Source organism: Tachyglossus aculeatus, chromosome 4, assembly GCF_015852505.1.
Source record: "Tachyglossus aculeatus isolate mTacAcu1 chromosome 4, mTacAcu1.pri, whole genome shotgun sequence".
In the NCBI taxonomy this organism is placed as follows: Eukaryota; Metazoa; Chordata; class Mammalia; order Monotremata; family Tachyglossidae; genus Tachyglossus; species Tachyglossus aculeatus.
In genome coordinates, this window is record NC_052069.1 from 121,599,746 (window position 1) to 121,625,470 (window position 25,725).

Sequence of the window (25,725 nt, forward strand, 5' to 3'; positions counted from 1 at the left end):
GAGATAGATGAGGCTGACGTACAATGAGAAGGTTAGCATTAGAGGAGCGAAGTGTGTGTGCTGGGTTGTAGCAGAAGAGTAGTAAGTACAGTACTCTGCACACAGTAAGCGCTCAATAAATACGATTGAATGAATGGATGAATAGTAAGGTGAAGTAGGAGAGGGCAAGGTGAATGAGTGCTTTAAAGTCAGTGGTGAAGATTTTCTGTAGCCAGTAGCACTCCCTTAATCGCAAGGCTTTTCTATCACTCTTGACTGATTTTTCATTGACTGTGAGAGGATCATGTCCCATTGGAAGGGTAGGCAGTGTGATCTAGATCCAACTTTGGAACAGATATGCTGTGTGACCTATGGGAAATCACTTCCTAGAAAAGCAACAATTCCCAGTGGAGAAAGCACAGGCCTGGGAGTGAGAAGACCTGGGATCTAATCCCAGCTCTGCCACTTGCTTTCTGTGTAACTTTAGACAAGTTATTCAACTTCTTCGTATCAGTTTCCTCATATGTTAAAGTGGAAGCTCAATACCTGTTTGTTTTCCTCCTTATACTGTGGAACTCTGTGTGGGAAAATAATTGTGTTAAGACCTGATTATGTTGCATCTATCCCAGTGCTTAGTACAGTGCTCAGCACATAGCAGTGAACAAATACCACTTTCCAACTCTGCCTATTCTGTTCTCTTCTGCAAAATCCCTACATAGCAGAAATAGATTAAGACCTAGTAATAAAAGCACCTTGAAGAAGCATGCTAAAGACATACAAGATATTATTATTAGATCCTCAGAAAAAAAAGGCAGAAGATAAAATCAGTGTTGTGGGGATTTGCTCTAAATGCTCCTTGGGCCTTTATTTAAGTTAGTGGCTAGGGAGGGAAATTAATCTTGTTAGTTTGAATACCATCCCACTTTTCATGTCCTTTCAAATTCTTCATTGACTTATTTCTGCTCCCTAATCTCTTTTATTTCCCCTCAAAACACTCCACTCCAACCTAATTTTTGCTATAGCTGATGGTGGGGATGAAGGGTATCAAGCAAGGGTATTTCAAAGCTAGGGGAAGGGGAAAATTTGATTGGCCAATACCAACCACAGTGGTCTATTTAAAAAACAAATTGTTCATGGGGAGTGAAATAGCTAGAGGGTTTGATAAATTGGCGGTAACACATTAGCCTTTGGGAAGAAATGATACCGAGGTGGAGACCATGCATTTGTGTAAAGGCCATTAATGAGATCCCCAGCGGAGAAAAGTGCTGTTCTCCATTACTCCAGAATGGTCCAGGGCCACAATTTTCCCTGAGAGTTACGGACTAGTGTGTAGTCCTGGAGTTAGAGCTGATTTTCTCTGATCCTTATTTTCTTTGGTTTTCTGCCATTTCCTTTCACAACAATATGAGTGCTTAGCTGTGACATCTGAATGGCTGATAATTGTATGTGGCTAAAGAAGGTCCAATCGACAGAGCTCCATGCACCACATCATGGCTAACGTTGGGGCAGTCAGGGTAATGAGGGTTGGCCCTCCCACCTCTATCCCCTTTTCAAATGGGGTATACATCTCCCAAAGCACTGTAAAATGGCACTGTAGTGCCCATACCTAATTACCATGCTTAGACTCGAATGCCTGTGCTTGAAGGACAAAGGACCGATAGCCGCGTGGGGTTTGATTTTTGCTCAAGCCCATCCTTTAATCAAGCAATCAATCAAGAGTATTTCTTGAGCACTTACTGTGTGCATAGGACTGTACTAAGCACTTGTAAGAGTACAATACAATAGATTTATTAGACAAGATCCCTCCTACCTTACCTCCCTGATTTCCTACTACAACCCAGCCAGCACACTTCACTCCTCTAATGCCAACCTAGTCTCTGTACTTCAGTCTCATCTATCCCCCCTCTGCCCTCTTGCCCACGTCCTACTTCTGGCCTGGTAAACCCTCCCTTTTTATATAGGATACATAATCCCTCTCCCCACCTCATAGCTTTATTGAAAGTACATCTCCTCCAAGAGGCTTCCTTAACTAAGCCCTAATTTCCTCTTCTCCCACTGCCTCCTGTCACCTTTTCACTTGGATTTGCACCCTTTATTCACCCCTCCCTCAGCCCCAAGGCACTTATGTACATATCCATAATTCATTTATTTATTTTAGTGATTGTCTCCCCCTCTAGATTATTAATTCATTATGGGCAGGGAGCATGTCCACCAACTTTATTATATTGTACTCTCTCAAGTTCTTTGTATAGTGCACTGCACACAGTAAGTGCTCAATAAATATGACTGACTGAAATGTGGGCTTAGACTGGGAAGGACTTTTGGAAGAGGTGTGATTTTAGTATGGCTTTGAAGGTGGAGAGAGAGAGGTGGTCTGTTGGGTTAAGAAGAAGGAGGGTGTTTCAAGCCAGAAGAACATATGACAGTTCCATACCAACTCTGTTATACTGTACTCTCTCAAGGACGTAATACCGTGCTCTGCAAAAAGTACATGGTAACTTAATAGCATTGATTCGTTGACCAGAGGACATGGGTAAGGGGTTGGCAGCAAGATAGACACAAATGAGGTACAGTTACTAGGTTGGCACTGGACGAGTGGAGTGTGAGGGCTGGGTTGTAGTAGGAGATCAGCATTCATTCATTCATTCAATTGTATTTATTGAGCGCTTACTGTGTGCAGAGCACTGTACTAAGCGCTTGGGAAGTACAAGTTGGCAACATATAGAGACGGTCCCTACCCAACAGCGGGCTCACAGTCTAGAAGGGGGAGACTGAGAACAAACCATATTAACAAATAAAATAAGTAGACTAAATATGTATAAATAAAATAAATAAATAAATAGAGTAATAAATACGTAATAACATATATACATATATACAGGTGCTGTGGGGAGGGGAAGGAGGTAAGGCGGGGGGATGGGGGAGAGGGGGAGAGGAAGGAAGGGGCTGTTAAGCGTTTACTATGTACAAAGCACTGTTCTGAGCGATGATGATGGGGGCGCCCCGGCCCCCAAGCCCCGCACTGCCCGCAAACAGACACACACAGACTCACACATTCATTCATTCATTCATTCATATTTGTTGAGCGCTTACTGTGTGCAGAGCACTGTACTAAGCACTTGGGAAGTACAAGTCAGCAACATCTGGAGATGGTCCCTACCCAACAGCGGGCTCACAGTCTAGAAGCGGGGACAGACAACAAAACATATAAACCAAATAAAAGAAATAGAATAAATTCATTCATTCATTCAATCGTATTTATTGAGTGCTTACTGTGTGCAGAGCACTGTACTAAGCGCTTGGGAAGTACAAGTTGGCAACGTATTCATTCATTGAATCATATTTATTGAGTGCTTACTGTGTGAAGAGCACTGTACTAAGCACTTGGGAAGTACAAGTTGGCAACATATAGAGACGGTCCCTACCCAACAGCTGGCTCAAGGTAAGGTAGGACAGGGAAAGCTGATTGAGTGCCAATGGTAAGGAGTTAGTTTGATGTGGAGATCTGTGGGCAATGATTGGCAGATTTTGAGGAGTGGAGAGATGTGGACTGAACTGTATTTAATTAGTCTGTCAATTGTTTTCATTGAGCAGTTACTGTGTGCAGAGCACTGTGTACTAAGCCCTTGGGAGAGTACAATATAGCAATGATCAGACACATTCCCTGCCCACAATGAGCTTATAATCTAGGAGGGGAGACATACCTTTATATAAATAAATTACAGATATGTACATGAGTGCTGTGGGCCTGGGAGGAGGGAATGAATAAAGGGAGCAAGTAAGAACAATGCAAAAGGGAGTGGGAGTAGAGGAAAAGAGGGCTTAGTCAGGGTAGGCCTCTTGGAGGATATGTGCCTTCAATAAGGGAAGCAGCGTGGCTCAGTGGAAAGAGCCCGGGCTTTGGGGTCAGGGGTCATGGGTTCAAATCCCAGCTCCACCAATTGTCAGCTATGTGACTTTAGGCAAATCATTTAACTTCTCTGTAAAATGGGTATTAAGACTGTGAGACCCCCATGGGACAACCTGATCATCTTGCAACCTCCCCAGTGCTTAGAACAGTGCTTTGCACATAGTAAGCACTTAATAAATGCCATCATTATCATTATTATTATTATTACTGAGACTTTGAAGTAGGGGAGAGCAATGGTCTGTCAAGTAATTTAGAAAAATGATCTGGACAGCAGAGTGAATATAGTATAGAGAAGCAGCGTGGCTCATTGGAAGGAGCACGGGCTTTGGAGTCAGAGGTCATGGGTTCAAATCCCAGCTCCGCCAATTGCCAGCTGTGTGACTTTGGGCGAGTCACTTCACTTCTCTGGGCCTCAGTTACCTCATCTGTAAAATGGGGATGAAGACTGTGAGCCCCAAGTGGGACAACCTGATCACCTTGTATCCTCCCCAGTGCTTAGAACACTGCTTTGCACATAGTAAGCGCTTAACAAATGCCATCATTATTATTACTGGAGAGGGAAGGAACAAGCACTAGAGAGGTCAGTGAGGTGACTGATATGGTAGTCAAGGCAGGATCTAATCATTTCTCCCCAGAACCCTCAATACTTCCTTGTAGGTGTCCCATGGCTCTCTTCCCTTTGGTCCTTCCCTTTTTTTTTAATCAGAGCATCCCAGGTAACAATCTCACCCAGTTTCAGCCATTGGACCCAAACTTAGCAGTGTTATCAAAATACTAATCTAAGAGCCTATCTGATCCCTCCCTGTGCATTGTCTGTCCAGGGTCACAATATGAACTCTCCCAGTATCCTCTCCAAGCACAAAACTATCTACCTCTCACCTCAGGATGGCCAAGGATAGACTTCTCCAACTACCTGTCCCCTCTACTTCTTCCCCAACCCTTCTTCCTGATTGGCTTGGCTAAGTTTTTGCAGTTCCTTCAAAGATAAGCATTGCAGAGTGACTCTCCTCACCTCCGTCTCCCTTTCCTTAGTTTGGGGGCCAGTGGAACTGGGTCTCATGGTGGACCATCCAAATAGAGATGTCTTAAAGGCAGGAGAAAATGTAAGACTGTAGAGGAGAGTGATCAGGGTTGGAGAGTCGATTTGGGAATCGACTGCATAGAAATAGTATGCATAGAAGCATAGAGTGAATGAGGTCTTCAAGGGAGTGAGTTTAGATGGAGAATAGAAGAGGACCCAGGACTGAGTATGGGGGGACTTCCCCTGATAGGGAGTGTGAGGCAGAGGAGGAGCTGGTAAAAGAGACTGAGAAAGAGAGGACAGAGATAGGAACAGAAACTGGAGAGGACAGTATCAGTGAAACCAAGGTCTGATAATGTTTCTGGGAAAGGGAGTTGTCCACAAAGTTGAAGGCAGCTGAGGAGTCAAGAAGGATTAGGATAGAGTAGAGGTCACTGGATCTGAGAATAAGGAGGTGACCTTAGAAAGCGCAGTTTTTTGTGGAGTGGAGGGGGTGGAATCCAGATTTCAGTGGGTCAAGGAGAGAATTGGAGCAGAGGAGTGGAAGCAGCAGGTTTTAAAAAACTCACTCGAGATGTTTGGAAAGAAATGGTACAAGGGAGATGGGACGGTAAATGGAAGGAGTCATTGGAAAGTGAACAGCTGAAGGTCAGTCAGTGAGGGAAGAAGGGAGGGGGGCAAGTGTTTTGACAAGGTGTGAAGGGATGGGGTTGGAGATACAGGTAAAGGGGCTAGATTTTGAGAGCGGATGCTGTCACCGATGAGGAGAGAGGGCAGGAGAAGGGTGGGACTAGAGAGGTTCAGGTGAGGTTTTAGGAAGATCGTGCCTGATGGTTTCAATTTTATCAGTAAAGTAGGTGGCAAGGGCATTTAGGGAAAAAGATGGGGAGATGGGGAGATGGGGTTTTAGGAGGAAGTTGAGGCTGAAACAGGTGGCATGGGCTGTGGGCATTGTAATCAAGAAGGAAAGAAAAGTATTGCTGCTGGGCAGAAGAAAAGGCAGAGTTAAAACATTAGAAGTTGAGTTTGAGATAGATGAAGTCGGCCTGGAGACCGGATTTCAGCCAGCAGTGCTCTGCTAACTATGCAAAAGTTGGGGGCTCAGAGGGAGTAGGGCTTGGGATGTCCTGGGGTGGTCACCGAACACTTCTAGGCCAAGTCTGGCCTGTTTTAATTTCTGGAATTCTCATGAAATAACTGTGCACTTTTATTTATTTCTTGTTTCAGTCGGATGCTGGGAGGTGACAAGGGATTGAAAATTTGGTGACTCGTGACCTTTTTTGAGTCACACAAATTGGGGAATACTTAGCATGTTGGGAGAGGATTTGGGAAGGGCTACGACGTGGTGTGAGAAGCAGAACAAGTGAGTTGGGCAAGCTCATTTGAAGAAGTTAATTGTTGGAATCAATGCATGTAATCACTGCATTTAATAGTCACATTCAATCCTTTCAGAGGAAGCACTTTGGAAAGTTTCACATTTGAGGAGAGATTCACCGCTGGGTTGGAGTTGTGCCAATATTTGCAACATGTTGGCTTTTGGCAGCAAAATGTAGTTTATCTTCTGCCTGATGCTGGCAGCTCTAAAAATTTTTTTTTTAACTCTGATCTCAGCTAGCAAGATTTCACACCTTCTGACATTCAAGGCTGTGGAGTCTTAGCTGCTGCCACCCAAGGCTGCTTGGAAAATCCTAAACTCGCTGTCCTGTAATAATAAAAAAAAAAATAATAATGGTATTTGTTAAGCTCTTAATATTGCAAAGCACTGTTCTAAGCACTGGGGGATGCAAGGTGATCAGGTTGTCCAATGTGGGGCTCACAGTCTTAATCCCCATTTTACAGATGAGGTAATTGAGGCACAGAGAAGTTAAGTGACTTGCCCAAAGTCACACAGCTGACAAGTGGCCAAGCCGGGATTAGAACCCTGGACCTCTGCCTCCCAAGCCCGTGCTCTTTTCACTGAGCACTTTGCATTATTAGTACATATTTATTACTCCATTTATTTATTTTACTTGTACATATCTATTCTATTTATTTTATTTTGTTAGTACGTTTGGTTTTGTTCTCTGTCTCCCCCTTTTAGACTGTGAGCCCACCGTTGGGTAGGGACTGTCTCTATATGTTGCCAACTTGTACTTCCCAAGTGCTTAGTACAGTGCTCTGCACACAGTAAGCGCTCAATAAATACGACTGATTGATTGATTGATTAACTGGCAAAGCATGTTCCTGTTTCTCTAGCTACAGAACATTGGCAAGAAATCTCTGGTAGACAATGTTTGGAAATTTCTTCACTACCCTGTGCCTCAGCATTTCTTCAGCATAGGCTTTCTGAGCCCCTTTACCCTATGTGGACTCTGACCTCTGCATCCCCGAGCTCATCCAAACATCTCTTTTATTTTCCTCTCTTTTCTTCCAAAGCTCTACAGGGTCTGTCCAGGGCATGATTGTCACTGCTAAAGTCAGGTTGGTTTTTAAGTGGTGGAATATTGCCTAGTGGAAAGATCTTGGGCCTAGGAGTGAGAGAACCCAAGGTGCTAGTCCTGGCTCTGCCACCCACGTGCTGAGTGATCTTGGCGAAGTCACTTCACTTCTCTGGGTCTCTGTTCCTTATCTGTAAAATGAAGATGAAATTCCTGTTTCCCTGCTCTCTTAACCCGCTGAACCCCATGTGGGACAAGGACTGTGTCCAACCTAAACATTTTGTATCTACCTTAACGCTGAGTAAAGTGCTTAGCTCATAGTAAGCACATAACAAATATCATAACAATATTACTAATTACCATCATATCACTATTACTATTTTCCCCATAGCAAGGATTGTAGAGGGCCAGCACATCAGCCTGAGTCTTTAGTGGAAAATGCTTATTTGTCCCTGCCTGTTAGTTTCACTTATCCATTAATTGATTGATTCATTCATTTTAAAGTATCTATTTAGCCCCTCCTGTAAACAGAATACTCTCCTATGCACCTGAGAGAGCACAGTAAAATTAAAATATGTTTCCTGTCCTCAAGGAATTCACCATAAGACAAGATAAGACAAGCTTGTCTTATCTACCCTGATTGAGTGCTTACTAGGTTCAGAACACTCTCCTGAGCATCTTCTGCCTACAGAACACCTAGAAAGCAGAATGGCTTCATGATGAGAGCATCAGCCTAAGTGTCAGGAAACCTGGGTCCTAATCCCAGCTCCACCACTTGCCTGCTGTATGACCTGGGGCAAGTCACTCAGCCTCTCTGTGTCATTGGTTCCTTATCTGTAAATTTGGGATTAAATACATGCACTCCCTCCTTTTTGACTGTGAGCCCCATGAGGGACAGGGACTGTGCCTGCTCTGATTGCACTGTATCTACCCCTGCATCTAGTACAGTGCTGGGCACATAGTAGGCGCTTAACAATGCCACAGCTTTTACTCAGACACTGCACAGGGGCTATTTACAGAACAATATATTGAATGCTTTCTGTGAGCAGAACCCAATGCATAAAGGACATTTTATTGGGTGTTTAGCAGTACTGTAGAATTGTCCTTTAGTTTGACAACACAGCTGCTCATGAGATTGGATCCATGGGCATGACTGTCTCCTAATCAATCCATCAAACATATTTATTGGGCACTCACTGGTTATAGAGCACTGTACCAAATAATTAGGGGAGCACAATATAACAGAGTTGGTCGACATGTGCCCTACCCACAAGGAGCTCACAGTCTAGAGGAAGTTTCCCTAAGAATCTATGATACACGTGTACCCTGTGTCCATGAAAATAGACTATTACCTTCTTTCTGGCCTGTACCTGTTCTCCCTCCTACTTAGACTCTAAGTCATATGCAGACAGGGACTCTGTCCCACCTGATTATTTTGAATCTACCCCAGTACACTGCTTGACACTGAGTAAACACTTAACAAATGCCATCCAAAAAAAAAAAGAAAAGAAAAAAGAAACCCTCCTGAGAGCCCCGAGCTTAAATATACATGAGGGGCAGGAAGTAATAAATCATGTCTGAGTAGGGAAGGTGTTCCAGGTCTTTGGGCAAGATCCTGATCCTGAAGCAGAGAAGGAGGAGGTTGGGGAAAAAGCCACCTGATTGCAGGCTTGACTGCGGTGATGGGTCTGGGTTAGGGTTCTGCAGGTAATGACAGCATTAGGATACAGTGGTGGGGAAGCAGCAGGTGGCTCAGGGGCACCAATCCGATGAAGCACAGGCTGTAGATTTCAACAGAACACCCACTGTCCCACCAAACAGTGCTTCTGATGGTGCAGAGGTTGCAAGGGGCAGGGCCCAAGAGCCTGCTACCACATGCAGTGCTCTGTGGAGATATCCTCCTCATGGGGCAGGAATCATGTTAACATCTTGAATCACGTTGAGAAGCAGTGTGGCTCAGTGGAAAGAGCTTTGGGCTTTGGAGTCAGAGTTCATGGGATCAAATCCCGGCTCCACCATTTTTCAGCTGTGTGACTTTGGACAAGACACTTAACTTCTCTGTGCCTCAGTTACCTCATCTGTAAAATGGGGATTAAGACTGTGAGCCCCTCGTGGGACAACCTGATCACCTTGTAACCTCCCCAGTGCTTAGAACAGTGCTTTGCACATAGTAAGTACTTAATAAGTGCCATCATTATTATTATTATCTGTCACCATTAAAACAAGTGAATGCATTTTCCCTGGCAAATTATGTCAGTAACCGCAAATTATGCTCGATTAAATAATATATATGTATGAGAATGTTTATATATAAGATAATATTTATATAGGATATAGATAGCCTACTTGTATATATAGTATAGATATGTATTTATATATGGACATTGATATATAAATATATATCTATACAGAGATATATCTATGAATCTATATCTCTGTACAAGTATATGGATCTATATCTGCCTGGAAACATATGTTCAATGGCTTTTGCTTCATACTTTGTAGCCAGCAAGCATATAAAATAACTTCTGGTGTACAGTCCTGGTTATCAATAGAAAAAGCGGCAGGGCACGGCTCTGACGGCAATGCTGAAAATTGAGTTTTAACATACAAAGCTGTGGAAACAGAAACAGTTAAACAATAAAGCCACTGTCAGACCTCAAATCTTCTCAATCTGGACAATTCCAGGCAAATTTAGCCCCTGCAATCTTTCTTAATAATTGGGCCGTTTGTTAGGCACTTGCTATGGAGCAAGTACTGAATTAAGCAGTGGAGTAGATACAAGATAATCAGACCAGACCCAGTGCTTGTCCCACATGGGGCTCCTGCTCTTGAGGGGAAAGAGTACAGGTATTTCACCCCTCCCCCCAATTTTACAGGTGAAGAAACTGAGGCACAGAGAAGTTGTAACTTGCCCAGTATCATACAGGAGGTAAGAGGTGAAGCCAGGATTAGAACCTGGGTCCTCTGACTCACAAGCCCATTCTCTTTCATTAGGCCAAGCTAGTGGGGAAAGTCCCTCAGCACTGAGATATGGAGGAAACAATCCCCTAACTTTGTTCCACAAGCCAAATGGTCTCCCCTTTAAGACTTGCTTAGTCTTGGGTTCAGAGCATTCTTCCCCTTGAGGACAGCTGTCCATGAGGGACTCAGTCACCCTCATTTTGCCCAAGGCTCAATACATCGATACTCCTGATTATTATCAGAGACCCGAGCCAATGCACAGTGACCAAACTGTCAGTTCACAGGTAGACAAATTCATAGGATATATTCTGGGAGCTATTTAGTGAATGGCAGGCTGGGTTGTGCCTCGTTCTCCAGGTCTCCTAAGTGTACCCCCTAAGGGAAGGACTAAGGACTTGGTATAGTGGTTTGCCTCACCAGAACTATTGGTAGAGTTGGATATTGATTTTTCTAATCATTTTTCAGAAAATAACCCCTCCCATGTCACTGCAGCAGCAGACCACAAATTGAACTACTGTTGAATTGATGCAAGGTTGATTAAAACTCACTGTAATTACAGGCTCTCTGCTGCCCCAGCCACACAAATCAATGCCAGCAATAACTAATGTGGCCCCATGTGAAAGCTCCAGGTAGCTGACAGCTGCAGTCAGCATTCAGAGATTCCCCCAACCCCATCCCACTGAACAAGGCACCTTCCCTAGAGATCAGTTTCAGCTGACATTGAGAAGACCCATACAGTTCCCCTTTCTCCCCTGAGTCTGGCAACTCTTCGGGTCTCGAAGGCAAGGCTCATCTGTGCCATTACTAAATCCCCCAAGTGCTGGCAGCTAGGTCTCAGGGCCTGGGTTAGAGTTTGGGAATTTAGCTTTCTGTGCCGTGCAAATGGGAGGGTTGGGCTGAACTCCTGAAACTCAGTTTCACAGTGTTAGCCCAGATCCTGAACCACGGGGTAAATACAGAACTACCTAAGCTGTTCTGACATCAAGCCAATCCTTATTGCCCTCTCTGGAGTGTCCTCACTCACCTGGCAAAGACACTAATTGATCTAGAGTAGAGGTCACCACTTGCATTTTTAAGGGGCTAAACCAGTGGGGTTTCTCTGGCCAACAGGGAACAGGAAGGTCTCACTGAAATTAAACACACCTGATGATTTTAATTATTTTTCTTTCTACTTTTTTTTAACAAGGGTGAGATGTAGAATGGAACACCCTCTTTTTTTTCCTCTCAAATTGTGGTTTTCTTGCTAATAGCATAGAAGCCCCTTGGTGGATTCATTTAACTGCACCTTGTAGTTTTTCTTTTTCTTCCAGCAGTGGAAACCACATATATTTCTTCAAACTGTTCAACTGTTTCCAAGGAACCAAAATGAAATCTCTGGGAAGCAGCAAAGCTGCTCCTGAGCCCACAATCAGGGGTTATTCCTCTCTCTAGCCACACTCAGGAAGTCTCCTTTGTCTGTTTATCACTTCACATGATCCCAAACCCAAGACAAGGTTTCTCCCCTGGAACAGCTGGCTTGTCATCTCATCCTAGGTTGAGATAGTAGAGCTGCTTTTACACAGTTCATGCCCAAGGCAATATGCATTCCTTAATTAATGAACATTAAAATGCATAATTACAAACAGAAGCAAATGGCAGCATGAGGATTCAGAAGCAAGTTCCGCTTTGGAAAAAAGGAAACTGAATTGCAATGAGTGGACCCAACCCGGGAAGGCTAAGACATCTAAAATCCAGGAGTAAGTCCCTGGGCTCCTTCTCCCAAAGCTGCCCTCTTCCCAGGGTCCTGATCCTTCCTCTTTATTAAGGGATGCCTGAAATTCCTCTCCTGAGAGAGATTAGAATTCAGCTGTGTCTCTCTCCCACCGCATAACCTGGATCAGCGGTTGGCCTCCTATACCTACCCAGCTCTTTTAACCAAAAGTGTGACTGGAGGAAACAGCCTGGCTGAATTTACTGGAGGATGGGGGAGATATTTATGGGCTCACCCCAGTGAGGGCCCTCTTTTGGGGTAATGTACACACACTAGCCACATGCCCTGCCTTTCTTCTGTGAGGACTTGGCAGATTTATGGAGCGTTTCTAGGTACTCTGGGGTCAGAATGGTGAGAGGAGAGGGACTGTCGGGGTGGAAGTTCAGTTTCTGATCAAGGACTCAAGGCTGTGGTAGAGTTTCTGGTCTTTTGGGGAGAGAAATCACTACATCCATTCACTGGGAAGCTTTCTTCCTGAGCAAAGCTCTGGGACAAATGAGGAATCTGGAGTTGTGGGGAGAGGGGAGAGGCAGAAAGGCAGGGGGAACGAGCGAGAGAAACAAAAAGAGAGAGAGGAAAAGAGAGAAAAAGAGCAAGGGGTGGGGGCTAAAGGGTGCTATTCACCTACTTCCCCTAATGGCTACTATTAGCTCCCCAGCCTTCAGTTTGCATGAGGCAGGACCAGCTCCAATTTAGGAGGGACCAGGCTGTCCTGGGTCCCAAAAATTCTGCCTTGGATTGGGCTTGCCTCTCTAGTCAGTTCCAAGAAATGAAGGTGGAAATAAGGGTTTCCTCGGGGTAGGGTGAAACGTGCTTCAGGTCTGTGAGCCAACCCGGACTGTCCTTCTGTCACACAGCTCCAGTTACAGGCCTCAGTCACCTTCTTGCTTGTGAGACTATCCTGACCAGAAGGGGTCACAGCAGATAGCAAGGCCAGAGTCACAACCTTCGCTCAGAATCTCTGGATCCAGGCATCATCTGGTGGGAAATACCAGGTGATTGGCCAAGAAGATGACAGAGGTTCCTGGGAACGATCGGGTCAGACCTGGAGATGGGAGATGGCCTGGCTTTGCACCTGTCCCAGGAAGGACTCATTAGTTTGTGGTGATCCAGTGGGGTCCGTCTGGCCATCCGTCTCTTGGGGTTGGCGTGTGCCTCCCAAGTTCAGCTCCAATTGCACCGCCAGTGGCCTAATGACCAGACATTCATCATGTCCAGTACCTTCTGCCCGGAGATGAGCACATCAGCAGCCAGCTCTGGAGCACAGGATCTCTTGAACTTTTATTAATACGGACTACATTTCATTCGCTCGGAAAATTGATTTTCTTTTTTAAGCACAAAATGTAGCCATTTTATAACCTTTCTTCAGCTTGACAGAGACCATTTATAACCTGCCTTCATGGGCACCTGTGTAGGCCCCAGTCTAACTCATCTTCAGGAACTCTATAATGCATTTTTAATTGTGAACTCTTCTCAGGTACAATTTATTTTCCAAACTGACCTTTTTTTGTTTAGCTGTTTTTTTCCCTTCGGGGTGGAGGGTAGTGAGAGAGCGAGCAGAGCCGGAGAGCATTTTAATCAGGGAGTCTTGTGATTGATGAGGATTTCTAGATGCTGGTTTTCATCTTTGGGGTTGGGAAATTCCACCTGGGGATTTGAAATTAAAACCCAGAAAGCAGGGAAGGCAGTTATCACTTTCTATCCATGGAGAGTAGAAATTATGAGCTGACATAATTTGGGGAGCGTGGGGAGGGGGTCATGCATTGTTTCTCTTCCCTAGGAAGATGTCATATCATCAGGCACATATGCATGGAAGAGGTTTGACCAAGCTTGGTTTGGATTTCTCTAGGAATGCTTAATGCTTGTTACAGTCATGTGTGTGACTTTATCTTCTGTGCCCTAGACAGAGAAGTCAATTGCACTGTCAGTGGCATCTTCTTTGAATACTAAGGATGACTGTGTTTAGAGACATTGAAATGGGGTCCATTAACAAATGTCCCCTCCATTCTTTGTATCCACTGTGCAAGATTGACTTGTAATGATCCATTTCTCCTGCACACACCCAGCTTCCATACCCTTGGCCCCTGAGTCTGTTTTTTCACATATCCACCTCCATTTCTGGCTCAACAGCAGGACAGAATTAGGTATCAGGACCATGGGGCTCTTGACTCCTGAGTGGATGAGTACATTCATTCATTCATTCAATCGTATTTGCAGAGCACTGTTCTAAGCACTTGGGAAGTACAAGTCGGCAACATATAGAGATGGTCCCTACCCAACAACGGACTCACAGTCTAGAAGGGGGAGACAGACAACAAAACAAAACATGTAGACAGGTGTCAAAATCATTAGAACAAATAGAATTAAAGCTCTATGTACATCATTAACAAAATAAATAGAATAGTAAATATGTACAAGTAAAATAAATAAAGTAATCTGTACAAATATATATACAAATGCTGGGGGGAGGGGAAGGAGGTAGGGTGGAGGTATGGGGAGGAGAGGTAAAATGGGGCTCAGTCCGGGAAGTCCTCCTGGAGGAGGTGAGCTCTCAATAGGGCTTTGAAGGGGAGGATTGCCCTTCCAAAGTAGAATAATATGCGGTGAATCGTTTTTGTAACCTTACCTCTCTTTCTTTCTCATTGTAGTGCCCAGAGGAGCTGAGACCAATGAAAGATGGCACAGGATGCTATGATTATTCCAAAGGAATTGACTGTTCAGATGGCTTTAATGGAGGCTGCGAGCAGCTGTGTCTCCAGCAGACCCTCCCTCTGCCATACGACACATCCTCCAGCACCATCTTCATGTTCTGTGGGTGAGTTTGACCCCAGCCTGCTTTCAGGAGCCCACCCTTCCATGCCAAGGACTCAAGGGATAGAAGACAAAATATCTCATTTTGGCTTCTCTATCCCTTCCCTGGAACAGGTCTGCCAGAGCACATAAGGAGAGGTTGAGAAAGGGGTGAGGAAGGATGGGCAAGAGGCACTTCATGGACAATCAAAAAAAAAAAAAAGAAAGAAATTCATCAAATTCTGTGCAGCCCTAAATTTGAAACAGACCTTCTCCATAAGGGCCTGTAGGGCAATGATGAGTGAATTACGCATGGCCATAGAAACAAAGCCTGCGTATAAAACAAGCTGTAAGTCTGCGCTTTAATCAACCGAGTTGTTTGCTATATTCTGTGGCTTTGTCTGGGTTCAGGGATATCTGTAATGTCCAGATGGGACTACCTAAATGTTTGGGCTATCCAGGGATCAGGGAAACTGTGATCATTTGAAGCAGGTCTGTCTACACTGCACTCAATCCATCAATCAGTAGCATATAGTGAGCACTTTGTGCAGAGCAGTGTTGTAAGTCCTTGGGAGAGTACAATATGGTTCATTCATTCAGTCATGTTTATTGAGCCCTTACTGTGTGCAAAACACTGTACTAAGCACTTGGGAGAGTACAATATAACAAAAAACAGACACATTACTGCCCACAACAAGCTCACAGTCTAGAGAGGGAGACAGACATTAATATAAATAAATCAATCAAAAGATAAATTAATATTCATATGTGCTCTGGGGTTGGGAGGGAGGATGAATGAAGGAGCAAGTATGAGCAGCTCAGAAGGGAATGGGAGAAGAGGAGAGGAGGGCTTAGGGAAGACTTCTTGGAGGAGATATACATTCAATAAGGTTTTAAAGTCGGGGAGAGCAATTGTCTGATATGAAGAGGGAGGATGAGGGCAGGATATCGCTGGTGAGATGGGCAAGATCCAGTTACAGCAAGAAGGTTAGAATTAGGGGAATGAAGTGTGTGGGCTGGTTGTAGTAGGAGAGTATCTAGGTGAGGTAGGAGGGGGCAAGGTGATTAAGTGCTTTAAAGCCAATGGTGAGGAGTTTTTGTTTGATGTGGAGGTGGATGGGCAACCACTGGAGTTTCTTAAGGAGTGGGGAAATGTGGTCTGAAAGTTTTTGAAAGAAAATTATTCAGGCAGCAGAATGGAGTATGGATTGGAGTGGGGAGAGATGGGAGGCAGGGAGGTCAGTGAGGAGGCTGATACAGTTATCAAGGTAGCATAGGATAAGTGCTTGCATTAATGTTGTAGCAGTTTGGATGGAGAGGAAGGGGTGGATTTTGGTGATGTGAAGGTAGAACTGACAGAATTTAGTGCTGACTTGAATATGTGGGTGGAACAAAAGAGAGGAGTCAAGGATAGTTCCAAGGTTATGGACTTGTGAGACAGGAAGGATGATGGTGCAATCAACAGTGATGGGAAAGTGTGAGCTGGAGAAGAGGGTTTAGAAGGGAAGATAAGATACAATTGGTAGACAGTGACCCCTACCCTCAAGGCACTTGCAGTTTAAGGAAGGAACTTACAGTCTAGCACTTTCACTGTAACAGAGAATTAATGTCTTGCATTCAGAAAAATTTAAGAACCTAAATTTCTGTTTGCCTCTACGTAAGTATTTTGTGAATAACAGCCTGGCCTTATGGATTTAAAACCTGATAATAATAATAATAATAATAATAATAATAATAATGGCATTTATTAAGTGCTTACTATGTGCAAAGCACTCTTCTAAGCGCTGGGGAGGATACAAGGTGATAAGGTTGTCCCATGGGGGGCTCACAGTCTTTATCCCCATTTTACAGATGAGGTAACTGAGGCACAGAGAAGTGAAGTGACTTGCCCAAAGTCACACAGCTGACAGTTGGCGGAGCCAGGATTTGAACCCATGAGAGAATGGGGAGAGGCATGAAGGAGAACATGCTTAACTGCAGACCTTTGGTCATGTCACCACTAGCAGTCTATAAAGAGGCTTCTTAAGGGTAGGGGATGGTGACATTCTCCCCGCACATAATCATAATATTAGCAATAATAATAATTGTAGTAATAACTATTTTGGTATTTGTTAAGCACTTCCTATGTGCCAAGCACTGTTCTATGCACTGGGGTAGATGAAAGGTAATCAGGTTGGATCCAGTCCCTGTCCCACGTGGGGCTCAGAGACTTGATCCCCATTTTACAGAAGAAGTAACTGAAACACAGAGAAGTGAAGTGACTTGCCCACGGTCACACAGCAGACATGTAGCAGAGCCAGGATTAGAATCCATGTCCTCTGACTCCCAGTCTCATGCGCCTTCCACTGGGCCACTCTGCTTCTCTGCATGCAATGGTATATTCTCTGCGTGTGTCTACTAGGTAGTTAATGATGATGAGAGTGATCAGAACATCTTCCTCTATAAGCATTATACATTAAAATACAGTTATGGTCCTACGCCATGGAAATCTTTGTTTTTCTAGGAATTAAAAGTCAAGGAATTATCTGCAACGTACTACACTGGATAGTGAGCGGGCAATGAGATGCTTGTCTTTGGCTAGATTTCCCAGTTTGCATCATCTTCTTTTATTTATATATTTCCTCCTCACATATCTATAAATATGGTTCCACTGAGAGCTTGGCCACGATTCTATGTGCCTCTGTGCTTTAGAATATCTGTAAGAAAATCTCCCAGATGACAGGCAGAATGTTCTAAAGGAGCCATATAATTACGTGGCTCTGTTCAAAAATAAAACCCCCGTCAAATAAATCATATGGTGCCCTAGGGTGGCTTGGAAGAAATGGCTGCACGTGTCACGTGGCTCAAGAAAATGTTTCTGCTTAAGAATTTTTCATGCTTGCGGCTCACTGCCTATTCCATAACCAACTCTTCAAGTGGGCTGGCCAAAAACAACATTTACCACCATGATGTGGGGATATTAGGGTGCTCGTGTCACTAAGGAAGGCAGTGGACATCATGCACTGTTCCTGTAGCAACATAGCAGATCAACAGCAAAGACACAAGGTCAGGAAACTAGGAAGCACCTCTCTCTCATTCTGCCTTGTAAAGCAAGTGAAACGCAAAGAGCCTTAAATGCTTCATTTGATTTTGCTACAAGCAAGCGTAACGACGTGAAGTCCTTCCCCCCATTCCACCTCTCCCACTCTGCTCCATTCTCACCTACCCATCAGGGTCCCCCCACCCTGCCCTCTTTCAGAACCAATAGACGGTACATTTCTTCATTAAATTTTAACTTCCTGGAGGGCAGAGATTGTGTCAAGTTCTTTTACAGTATACTCACCAAGAGCCTAGTACCATATGTTGCACAGGATAGGTGCTCATTGCACGCAGCTGATGTGAATGCTGATGATATCGGTGATGATGAAGATGAGAGTAGGTGCCAATATGTCTTCATTACAAGCATATTAAAAGTGCTTACTGTGAGCCTATACTAAGCTCTGTGGAGGAGTGTGTCTTTCCTCAATCTACCCATCACCCTCAAGCAGTAACAAATTGTCAGTCATTCTCCTGTTGAGACATTTAAATTGGTGAATTTTAACACATCCGCTTGATGTTCTGTATTGGATTCTCACTGTTATTACTCTGGAAATCTGCCTTCTCCCGTGGGATTTGTGGTCCCTTCATGGGAGCATGGAGTGGGTCTTTATGGCTTAGAGTCGACCTGTTGTTCTCCCTCCTGGTATTATTGGCATCCACACTTTGCAGGAAGAATCCCTTCCCATCCTCTAAGGGGCAAGCAAAAGAGAATCCATCTTTCCCTTCTAAGAATAATAATGATAATAATAATAATTAATCACAATAATAATAATAATAATAATTGTGGAATTTGTTAAGCACTCACTATGTGCCAAGCACTGTTCTAAATACTGGAGTAGATACAAGGTGATCAAGTTGGACATAGTTCCTGTCCCACATGGGGTTCACAGGCTTGATCCCCATTTTACAGATGAGCAAACTGAGGCCCAGAGAAGTTGAGGGAATTGCCCAGGGTCACACAGTAGACATGTGGCAGAGCTGGGATTAGAACCCACATCCTCTGACTCCCAGGCTTGTCCTCTTTCCACTAGGCAACGCTGCTTCTCAAAAAAGAAATGACAAGAACGACCTTAGCTGATCCTAGGCATTGAGAGGCAGGCCTGGGAGCCAGGAAGCCTGGGCGCTGGCCCTGACTTGCCCCTGACTCATTATACTCTTTCTAACAAAGTAGTTTTTTATGGTATTTGTTAAGTGCTTTTATGTGCCAGACACTGTACTAAGCTCTGGCGTAGATAAAAGGTTGTCAGTTGGACATAGTCCATGTTCCACAAGGGGTTCACCATCTTAAACCCCATTTTACAGCTGAGGTAACTGAAGTACAGAGAATTTAAGTGACTTACCCAAAGTCACACAACAGACAAGTGATGGAGCTGGGATTAGAACCCAGATCCTTCTGACTCCCTGTGCTCTATCCACTAGGCCAACCTGCTTATCTAAACAGCCTGGAGCACTTATTACCATTTACCCACACAAAAGAGAGCAAAGATGAATCAAAAGAGAAAGAGAAGATGTCAGTGATGATGGTAATAACAACAATAAAAATAATAACAATAATAATAACAGGAATAACAATAGTGATGATATCTGCTAGGCACTTACTATGTGGCAAACACCATGTTAAACACTGGAGTAGTTACAAGAGTGTCAGGTCAGACAAAATCCCAGTCCCACAAGCAGCAGGAAGGATAGATAATCCCAATTTTACCAATGAGGAAACTGATGTTCAGAAAAGTTACGTGACTTGCCCAAGGCCTCACAGCAGGTAAGTGGTAAAGGTGGGATTAGAACTCAGGTCCCCCGACTCCTGGGTCAGGGAGGGTTTTTTTAAGCAGTTCTCAGGAAATTTATACCTGAAATTTTGAATATTACTTATTTTTTCCAAGATATTCTCCCACCCATAATCTTATTGCATCCTTACAACATCCTTGTAAAAAGAGGTGAAAAGAGTTAAGTGACTTCTATTTCTACAAATAAGAAAACTGAAACTCAGAGAGGTTGAACAAGTTTCCCAAGTTCACACAGCAGGCCAGTGGCAGGAATTCTGGGATCCCAGAGCCACACTCTTGTCTACTAATCCCTACTACCTCCATGTCCCCCGTGCTTCAGGCAAACTCTAAGAGTTGCCTAGAATTTCTCAGGTTGTCTTTGACCTTGAAGGACTCACACACTGCAGATTGTGCACAAGAGAAGTAAACTCTTCAGATCTCGATGGTGCATCTGTCAGCATGTGCCATATCCAGGTGCTCGAGCAGTTTAGATTCCATACAGCTCTGGGCTTGCAGGAATTCCCCAGGGGTGGACATTGTCAGCTAGTTTTTCTCTCTCTCTCTCTCTCTCTCTCTCTCTCTCCCCACCCCCCACCCCCACCCCACCCCTTAGTTTATCGTTTAACTATAAGCATGATTGAGTTATCAAAACTGAAGCCCTGAGCCTCAGCTGGCGTGAATAATTTTTTTATTTTGATTTCCCCAATGAAGCAGGACAGAGACAATGAAAGCACATGAATCCGCTCCAAGAATATAGTTGGGGATGGTGTGGGTGTAGGAGGGGGTGGCGATGGGGCTTGGGAGTGGGGAAGAGAAATCCAAGTCTATAGGCTTTCCCTACTCCTACGTGCTGAGAGATCATCTCCAGTGCAGCTCCTTCATATTTGAGATGGAGTTAGAGGTTCAGAACAAGTCCTGTAGCTTGCCCCGGTTGGATTTAAGAAAGATCAATCACTGGTGTGCAGAGACCTAGGTGTCCACGGTGCTGAAAGATCTTTACCCACTGTTTCAAGGGTGAGCAGATCATTGTCTTCAGCAGAGTTCTCATCACAGACAGTCAATCTCTCTCTCTCTCTCTCTCTCTCTCTCTCTCTCTCAAAGGTATTCATTAAGCACATACTATGTGCCTTACACTTTACTAAGCACTGGGGTATACTCAAGATGATTGGTCTGGTTACAGTTCCTGTTGCATATGGGCCTCACAGCTTTAATCCCCATTTTACAGATGAGGTAACTGAGGCACAGAGGAGTTAGTCAATCATACTTATTGAGCACTTGTTTGTAGAGCACTGTACTAAATGCTTGGAAGAGTACAATACAACTATAAGCAGACACACTCCTTGCCCAAAATGAGCTTATATTCTAAAGGGGGAGACAGATATTAATATGAATAAATAAATTACATATATGTACATAAGTGATGTGGGGCTGGTGGGGTTGGCGGGGGGGGGGGATGAATAAAGGGAGTAAATCAGGGCAACCGCAGATGGGAATGGGAGAAGAAAGAAGTGGGGACTTATTCAGTGAAGGCCTCCTGAAGGGAATGTGCCTTCAATAAGGCTTTGAATATGGGGAGAGTAATTGTCTGTTTGGTTTGAGGAGGGAGGGCGTTTCAGGCCAGAGGCAGGATGTGAATCAGGGGTTGGCAGCTAGATAGATGAGATCAAGGTACAGTGAAAAGGTTAGCATTAAAGGAGCAATGAGTGCGGGCTGGGTTGTAGTAGGAAAGTAGCAAGGTGAGGTAGGAGGGGGTAAGGTGATTGAGTGCTTTAAAGCCAATCGTGAGGAATTTTTATTTGATGTGGAGGTGGGCAAGTTAAGTGACTTACCCAAGATCACGCAGCAGACGAGTGGCGGACTCCCAGGCCTGTGCTCTTTCCACTAGGCCATGCTGCTTCTCTTCTGCAAGGAACAGTGTCTGGTTTCAGATACTACTTGTTAAGTTTATGTGAACTGATCTGACACACTTTTAAAGTCTGGGTTCCTCCAGGGAGGAGTTTAGGAAAGCTCTGTGTATGGAGTGTGTGGCTGGCTGCGGATATGATTGCTTCTCCAATCCACTAAAATGTCCCAGGTGTTCTGCAGATTTCCAGGATAAATTTTCTGCTTTCTGGAGATGAATGTTTTTCATGGATTTTAGCCAAGGCAGGGTCTTTTCCCCATAGTAGTGTAATCTCTGTTATTAAACCCGAGTTTGCTCAAAACCCTCATGCACTAGGGGATGGGAGGATAAACCCAGTATGTGTCTAATTCTTTATATTCTATTTTTCAAGCTGCGTGGAGGAATACAAACTGGCCCCAGATGGGAAATCCTGTCTCCTGCTCTCAGATGCCTGTGAGGGCCGCAAGTGCCTCAAACCTGATTCCAAGTTCAACGACACCCTCTTTGGAGAGATGCTACATGGTTACAACAATAGGAGTCAACATGTCAACCAAGGCCAGGTCTTCCAGATGACCTTCAGGTATGGACTAGAAATCACCTGGGTGCTGGAGAAAGGGTGTGAGAATCGCTGATCTCTAAGTGGGGTGGGAGAGGTCCCTCTGCTTCTCAACCTGCTGAACCTCCTGGCAGAAACACTGGGCCTCCAGCCACTGGACCTGTAGTGGGGTGGAAGGTACCATGAAGGTCCCATGTCCTGGAAATTCATATTAACTGGATTCCTTGACTTCTGTCTACATGCTTCTCAACCTTGTTTATGTGGGCTCCTTGAGGGCAAAGACAGTGTCTTTGCCTTCTATTCTATGGTCCAAGATGTCTAATAGAATGTTCAGCGCTCAGTAGGTACCAGTATAGTGCTCTCCATACTGAATGGTGATCCATTCAGTGCTCTTCAGTACTAAGTGCCCAGTTCCATGCTTGATAAACAGGAGTTGTTCCGTGTTCAGTGCAATGCTCTGCAAATAGACGGGCTCAGTCACTTCCAATGATGATGATAATCAACTAATCAATGGTATTTACTGAGTGCCTACTGTATTCCCAAGCACAATACAATTGAATTGGTAGGTGTGATCTCTGTCCACAAGGACGTTATGATGATAATGATGATGAGTCTGTGAGTGTTCTATAAGTGAAAGCCTGGTTATCCAACTGTAGTTTCTCTTTAGCTCCTGTCATTTCCTCTCCCCACCACCAAGCAATCATCATGAAAGTCACCAGATTGCCTAAAGGGGCAGGGAATGTGTCTGTTTATTGTTATTTTGTACTCTCCCAAGTGCTTAGTACAGTACTCTGCACACAGTAAGCGCTCAATAAATACAAATGAATGAATGAATGACTCCACATCTCCCACCTTGGCATTTTGTCTTTTTTTTTTCTCTCTGTGATTGATTTCAGTTTCATGAACTCCACCCATTATAGAGTTTCTTGTGGGTTAATCATGATCCTGAGACCCCTTTGCTCCACATCCAAAGCAGCTGTATCCTGACCACTGTTGTTTCTGCCACAAACCCCCATTGAGAGGGAGTATCATCTCTTATCTGGATCCTGTAATAGAGAGGCCTTGCTTCCCACTGCACAGGAGCCTAGGGATCCCTGCCTCTCGCTCAGACAGTTCCCTGATTGAAAGGCCTGTATTGTAGCTGCCTTTAAGCTCAGCCAGTACCAGAGGTATTTCCTGTCTGTTTGCAGCGTTCAGCGGTGGGTGAGCTCCCAGTTGACAAGTGAGATGGTAGAAACTGCGACAAACGAGAGTGATTAGGAAAAGGCCAGCCTCTCCTTGCCTTCCTTCCCTTCTGTCTGCACAACTCTAATGCTATATAAAGCTGCCGGGTTTATGTTGCTCCTGGAAACTGTCAGGATGTCCTTATCTGACCAGTCCAGGTGCTTTTCATTTTGTGTGAGGATTAAGAGAGAGAGGGAAATAGAGAGAGAGAGAGAAAGAGAGAGAGGGATCTTTCCTGAGGCTTATGCCAGTAATAACAAGGGAAGGATTTATAACTCTGTTTTAGCCCAGTTTAAAACAGAAGGGGTTAAGCTGGAGTGGGGAGGGTGCAAGAGGGGGACTTAATTTAATTCTCTAGAATTGTTCTAGTAAATTCCCAGGTTTCATTCGGAATTAGTCGTGCACAACATAAACACTTGATCCCAAGCATCATCCCCCAGCCTTTGCTGTATACTAAATCATTTTGTGATCTCTGGGGATAATTAGCTAACTGCCTGCAGGCAAGGAGATTCAATATGGAGGTGCCACATGGATTTCTGACATCTGCAGGTCTAGAGGCATGGGATGGGGGAGGAGACCTGTGGCTTGCCCTCATTTTGTGGTGCCTATTTTTTCTCATCCTCCCAAGGTCCTTGGGCTAGGAAATCCTTAAGTGGTCTTTGAAACCTGCCAGGCAGTAAAATGAGTCCTCAGGTCTAAAACCATGGGACTTTCCTCTGGTCCAGGGACACCTCCTCTATCTATTCCACCCTCCAGTCACTGACGTTGCAATCATCAGCTCAGTTATCATCATCATTTTCATTGTCACCACCACCACTGTCTCAAACTTAAAGGGACCACTTGCACTGGGCACTGTTCTTGGATTACTGGAAGCACATCAAATCCTGGCCTTGTCCACTAGGCTCTTAAGAAGTCATTATTCATGTAGATAGACATTTAAAAGTGGATTCCTTGGAGCTTGAGTTCATCTGACTACATTAAAGACACCAACCATGTAATTGCCTAATCCTCCACTTCCCTTGGTCTGTGCCAACCAAAGCTTCAGGTGCTAGTGTTGAGCCATGTATTTACTGTGTGGCAGAGACTGAAGAGAGACTCTCTGGAGTCATGTGTTGAACCAGGAGGCGTCAGGAAGAAAATTGCCTCCTTTCTTCCTGCTACTCTTGTTGAATATGGTCAGCCTTCCTCTTGAGAGTTTGCCTGAGTTTGAGAAACTGCAGTAAGATAATTTCAGGGAATTGAAATATAATGCCCATTCTTCTCTATATTGGTAAGTTTTAGAGTGATTTTGCGTACAGCCCATAGAGAAAATACCTGGTTCCCCTGAGCATCAGTCTTTGAGGGTTCTGACTAATTCCTCCCATAGGTTTTGGTAGCAATTGGAAGGGTGACTTTCACCTATTCTCAGTATAATAGCTCCTAGAGTCCATCTTGATGTAATAGTAATAATATTTGAATTTATTGAATGCCCACTTGGTGCAGTACACTTTATTTGGGGAATACCAAATAAAGAAGTAACGTGTTAGAGAGGCAGTGTGGGCTAGTGGAAGCAGCAAAGAACTGGGAGTCAGAGGTTCTGGATTCTAATCCTGACTTTGGCAATTGTCTGCTATGTGACCTTGGGCAACATACTTCACATCTCTTTGCCTCAGTTACCTCATCTGTAAAATGGGGGATCAAGATTGTCAGCCCTATGTGGGACAGGGATTGTGTCCAACCTGATTAGCTTTATTTACTCCAGTGCTTAGTATGGTGCCTGGCACATAGGAAGTGCTTAAAAAATGCCATTTAAAAAAAAGTTCCCTGCCTAAAAGGAGCTTGCATTCTAAAACGGAAGACTGACGTAAAAATAGTATTTACAACTAGAGTAGACCAAATAAATAATTTAATTTACAGTTGAATAAATATAAATACAACAGTACTGAGGATAGATTGATTGGATCAAGAAGACAGTTGGCAGAGGGGAAATCAAGGAAGCAGATGTATACAATTTGACCCGGGAGGTAGATCCCCCTCTGTCTTTTTCCACTCCCTCCAGGTGAAATATTCAGCTGAGGGCCAAAATTATGGATCACTGTAAACCAGAACTGTTCTTAACCTGGCTGCCCCAGGGGATTGCCAGGGAAAGGCTTGAGGAGCAATGCTGGCAGGAAGCTAAGAAATAAAAAAGAGAGAGGCTGCAGGGGAGTGTGGACTGAGTGGAGAACAAAAGGACTTGCTGCAAGATCCAGGTGGAAAATAGAAAATTTTGCCAATTCCAGGAGCCTACTCAGAAGCCATGTGGAATGACCTATAAAGGGGGAGAGCGTTGTGAAAGAGACTTACTAGAAAGACCAATTTCTAACTGTTCCAGTTTTTGTCTGCATATATTAGCACACAAAATGCATT

At 44.3% G+C, this 25,725-nt stretch overlaps 1 protein-coding gene across 4 annotated transcripts in view; it reads left to right on the top strand.

Moving 5' to 3' along the window:
• Positions 1-25,725, top strand: part of ASTN2 (astrotactin 2) — an 854,016-nt gene that overhangs the window by 459,609 nt on the left and 368,682 nt on the right. For all 4 annotated transcript variants that reach the window (XM_038744812.1, XM_038744813.1, XM_038744815.1 and 1 more), the window contains 2 exons: positions 14,690-14,856; positions 21,949-22,137. In XM_038744812.1, coding sequence (XP_038600740.1) covers positions 14,690-14,856; positions 21,949-22,137 — 356 coding nt within the window. The remainder of the gene's footprint in view (positions 1-14,689; positions 14,857-21,948; positions 22,138-25,725) is intronic.